The 4,339-nt window shown below is 52.5% G+C and overlaps 2 protein-coding genes across 2 annotated transcripts; both read left to right on the plus strand.

Moving 5' to 3' along the window:
• Positions 1–1,490: 1,490 nt before the first annotated feature.
• On the plus strand, positions 1,491–2,988 carry PHACADRAFT_108338 (uncharacterized protein; the record flags this gene model as incomplete). The annotated part of the gene is made up of 4 exons (XM_007402635.1): positions 1,491–1,900; positions 1,956–2,266; positions 2,324–2,562; positions 2,623–2,988. 4 exons carry the CDS (start codon positions 1,491–1,493, stop codon positions 2,986–2,988), a joined length of 1,326 nt encoding a protein of 441 aa, XP_007402697.1.
• Positions 2,989–3,260: 272 nt separating this feature from the next.
• PHACADRAFT_33762 (uncharacterized protein) lies at positions 3,261–3,884 on the plus strand (the record flags this gene model as incomplete). Its single annotated transcript, XM_007402636.1, has 2 exons — positions 3,261–3,412; positions 3,446–3,884. The coding sequence occupies 2 exons, from the start codon at positions 3,261–3,263 to the stop codon at positions 3,882–3,884; spliced, it is 591 nt and encodes a 196-aa protein (XP_007402698.1).
• Between the last annotated feature and the right edge of the window lie 455 nt (positions 3,885–4,339).

Consider the following 4,339-nt stretch of genomic DNA (forward strand, 5'->3'; position numbering starts at 1 on the left):
AACTTCGCCAACGAGCCCAAGTGGATGATGACGAGTCTCTGGCATCTGAATCTGACTCTGAGGCAGGTGTGGATGTTAGTCTGGAGGCAGCAAATGAGGAGCCGGTGGTGTATGAGATGGAAGAGAGAGACGAGGATGGGCTGTTCGCATATCAGAGGCTTAGCGAGACTTATGTAAGGGAGCTGGTTGAGTTTGGTGAGTGCGCTTCCTGGGCCTGTCATGTCTCGCATCAGATCATGCCTGACCTAGCATCAGCAGACGAGCTCAGTCCACAAGATATGGACATACTACTGTCGTACGCATATCGAGTCAGGACTCAGCTGACCAAAGAAGACTTCGAAATGCTACCGTTTGCGTACCGTGCGATACCTCAGCTGAGTGGCAACGCCACTGACTCCCGTGCTGCATTTCTATCTGGACTTGACCCCATCCTCTATCATTGTTGTCCCAAGTCCTGTGTCTGCTACGTTGGGCCATATGCTGAGCTGCAAAGCTGTCCGACCTGTGGTACTTCGCGATACAATGCACGTGAACGGCCTCGCAAGATCTTCACTTATATTCCCTTGACCCCGCGTCTTGTCGGTCTTCATCGAAACCCCGAGATAGCCAAGAAATTGCAATACCGTAGCGACTACAACATCTCGGCAGCTCGCCACACTGTCCCTGAACCACACTGCGAGCACATACGAAAGCAGACAGGAAATGGGCTCCCGAACAAGTGTTACTGTCCCAGTGAGGTGAATGACGTATTTGATGGCTCTCACTACCGCTCGCTCCGGGAAACACCTGTCTCCGTCGACGGCTGCGAGCAGCCATACAATCACTTCTCTGACCGACGCGACATTGCACTCGGTTTTTCTACAGACGGTTTTGCACCATTCAAACGTCGCTCTCAAACCTGCTGGCCTTTGCTGCTATACAACTACAACCTGCCTCCGGAGGAACGCTTTCACAAGGAGAACCTGATCTGCATGGGAGTAATTCCCGGCCCAAGCAAACCTGGCGACTTCGACTCATTTCTCTGGCCATTAGCAGAGGAGTTGCTTCAGCTTGCACTCGGCACGCCAGCGTACGATGTCCTTTCCAGCAGCCTTTTCGCATTGCATGCCTACATCATCCTTGGTGGCGGTGATATTCCTGCTATCTCCATGGTTATGCGGATGAAGGGCCACAACGCCATCAGTCCCTGTCGTATGTGCAAGATCCTCGGAGTTCAGATACCTGGCAGCTCCAATAAGATCCACTACATCCCTCTCGACCGCTCCCGACATCCCTCCGTGCTTGACAATCCCTTGGCCACGACTATGTATGACCCACTCAGCCTGCCGCTACGGACCCATGAGGAATTCCTGCGACAAGGAGAAGAAGTTGAGGCATGCACAACGAACACAGCGCGCGACCGCCTGTCTAGGGCGTACGGAATCAAGGGTGTACCACTGCTGAGCTGTCTGAGTTCCCTCGCATTTCCGGTATCATTTCCCTTTGATCTCATGCATGTTGTGTTCGAGAACGTCATCCAAAACTTGGTTGAGCTTTGGACAGGTGATCACAAGGGCCTCGACGAAGGAAGTGAGGAATACGAGCTTGATGAAAATGTATGGAAGGCTGTCGGACAAGCTACGGCGGCTGCATGCAATACAATCCCATCTGCCTACAGTGCACGTCTCGGTAACATTGCAGAGCCAGCCGAGCGTAACCAGTACACCGCTGACATGTGGTCTTTTTGGATGACGTATATTGGCCCGTCTCTCTTGGCCCGAAAATTCAAGCACCGCAAGTACTACGATCATTTCGTCGAGCTCGTCCGCCTTCTCACGTTATGCATGCGCTTCACTCTATCGGCAGAAGATATCGACGGTATACGAGTAGGTTTTGGAGACTGGGTCACAAAGTTTGAGCAGTACGTCGCTGGTAGTAACACTTCGTGATGTCGAACTGATATTTTGGGTGTATAGGTACTACTACCAGTACGATCTAGCTCGGCTTGCGGTCTGTGTGCTGACGCTGCACGCACTGCTACACTTTGCGGATAGCATTGAGGCCGTGGGGCCACTTTGGGCATATTGGGCATTTCCTATGGAACGCTTCTGTGGCGTTGTGCAGCGTCACATCAAAAGCCGACGCTTTCCGTTTGCGAGTATTGACACATTCATCGTTGGTGTCGCTCGGTTATCGCACCTCGGAGTGCGGTTCAACATTGTTCAGGAGCTAGCCCTGAAGAAGCCTCCAGGAGCTCCAGTACAAGGGCAACACATCATTCCAGCCTGTAAGTTCCTGGTCCATGCTACGAAGTGTGGAGCTAACAGCTACCGCACAGACCCAGATTGCATTCTCCTTCGCCCGCATAAGCCGCGTGGCATCACTAAGGATGCAGCTCTCCTTCGACGTATTGCCGTCCATCTCAACACTCGCTATGGTGTAGGAATGGCGATCGCTCGCAAGTATGCAGTGCCAGCCAACATCGAGCTTTACGGCAAGCTGCGACATGTCAATGGCGACACCATGTCGGCGTCAGATCTTGCACCTGTGCCGGAAGACCGCCGTGATGCAACATGGGTACGGGTATGTGCTATTTCATGTAGTCCTTCCATGGTCAGTCTCTAATCATGGCTTGTCGAGTAGTTTGATGCCTTGGTAGACCGCAGCGCGAGGCGCCAAAATGCACGAGAAGAGCTGGTTCTCACGACATTTTATGGCGAGTTGAAGAACATTATTGTCCTTCATCTCCCTGCCACACGAGAGCTGCGTCTCGATACTCCAACCGTGCATGTTCTAGTTGACATACACAGCTGCAATGCGAACATTGATGGCCCACTTGATGTTCGCATGTTCGAGAGCATGCAGAGCATACTCGTGCATGACATCACAACGGTCCAGTGCCTTGTCGGCCGCATCAAGCTTGTAACAGTCGGACACCCTATATGGGCAGTCATTGACCGCAGTGGATACTTAGGCGGAGCAGTCTATGCAGGCAATGAGGACGGGTGATGAGAGCAGCTAGGGATCTCAGGAGTTGGGGTGTACAAAGAGTATTAATGGATGTTGTCGATATTGGGCTTTATAAGACCTGCAACTACCATACAACAGAGTGAGCCATGCTCTCAGTGAACGAAACATGGCCAGCTTTGGAGACCGCGGGCAAAGGAGGCGCTGATCTTGTGACCGTGTCGAGACACATGCACTATTGGCCTCATTGAGCTCTGTTCATGTTTTAGTCTTTTGCTTTCATCCACAGGACACAGGAAATTACGCACCACAACATGTCCGAACCTCGTCAAGTTACCGTGCGTATGCCCGGCACGCCCGCGCCCATTCTCGTGCACTTGCGGATCCCGTACAATGGACCGCGTGTCAATCCCTTGGTGGTTGTCCTACCACGCGTCGAATGTGACACAGTCAGATTCCAATGCATGTAGAGCTTGCATTGCACCTACTTATATTGTAGGGCCACAGTTCTGAGCCTGCACCCAGACGATGATCGCTCGACAGCCTCAACCCCACTGATTGATGCCGCCAAATCCCTTGCTACACCTTTGCGTCCCACACCCGAAGGTAATCTACCAGGCAACGAAGAGATTTATCAGCATACTGTTGATTTGCGTGACCAAGAAGATGCAGACGAGCCTCGGTCAAAGCAGCGTCGCTGCGAGGGTGCATCTGAGGGCGCCCGGGTTCCATCCAAAGACCCGCCAACATCAAGTTCAGTTCGTGCTGAGGTTGTGCGAGGCCGAAGTCCATCTGTTCCTGAAACAGTCGATTGCGAGAAAGAGAGGTATGGTGACGAGGGTGGAAGTGAGGCAAGCTCTGTGACAGTCCCTGAGCCTGAGCTGAAAGACTCGGTAAGTTACTCACATTGCATCACTCATATCAACATCTGCTTATAAAGCTTGCAGACCCAAGAAGTATATGCGCGGGCCAGTTCATGGAGGAGGACAATGCGGCAGGAGAATGAGGAAGAGGCAAAGGCAAACAAGAAGCGCCGCAGTGGCGGAAGTGCGGGAAAGGTTTGATGGCTCAGTACGGTCCCCGGTACCAGAGCAATGATTGAATGTCTCGCAGGACAAGTCGAGCTCGTAACGGCAGAGCTGCCTGTGTGGGAGCTGTCGACCGCAGAGGGTACGGGCGGGGCAATTTATGCAGGCGACATGAGTGAAAAATCAGGGACAGCGGTTTTCAGCAGGATCATGTATATTTTAGGCAGTTAGACCAAATATGGACGGCTGCGCAAAAATAACCTGGACCTCGGGATTACCCACTTCTAGCCTGGTTTCCGGGCGAATTTGTTAAAATCGCTCGTTGACCCAGGGAATTTTACGGGTTCCGGACTCCGTAGTGCATC

Source organism: Phanerochaete carnosa (assembly GCF_000300595.1).
Source record: "Phanerochaete carnosa HHB-10118-sp unplaced genomic scaffold PHACAscaffold_298, whole genome shotgun sequence".
Lineage (NCBI taxonomy): Eukaryota > Fungi > Basidiomycota > Agaricomycetes > Polyporales > Phanerochaetaceae > Phanerochaete > Phanerochaete carnosa.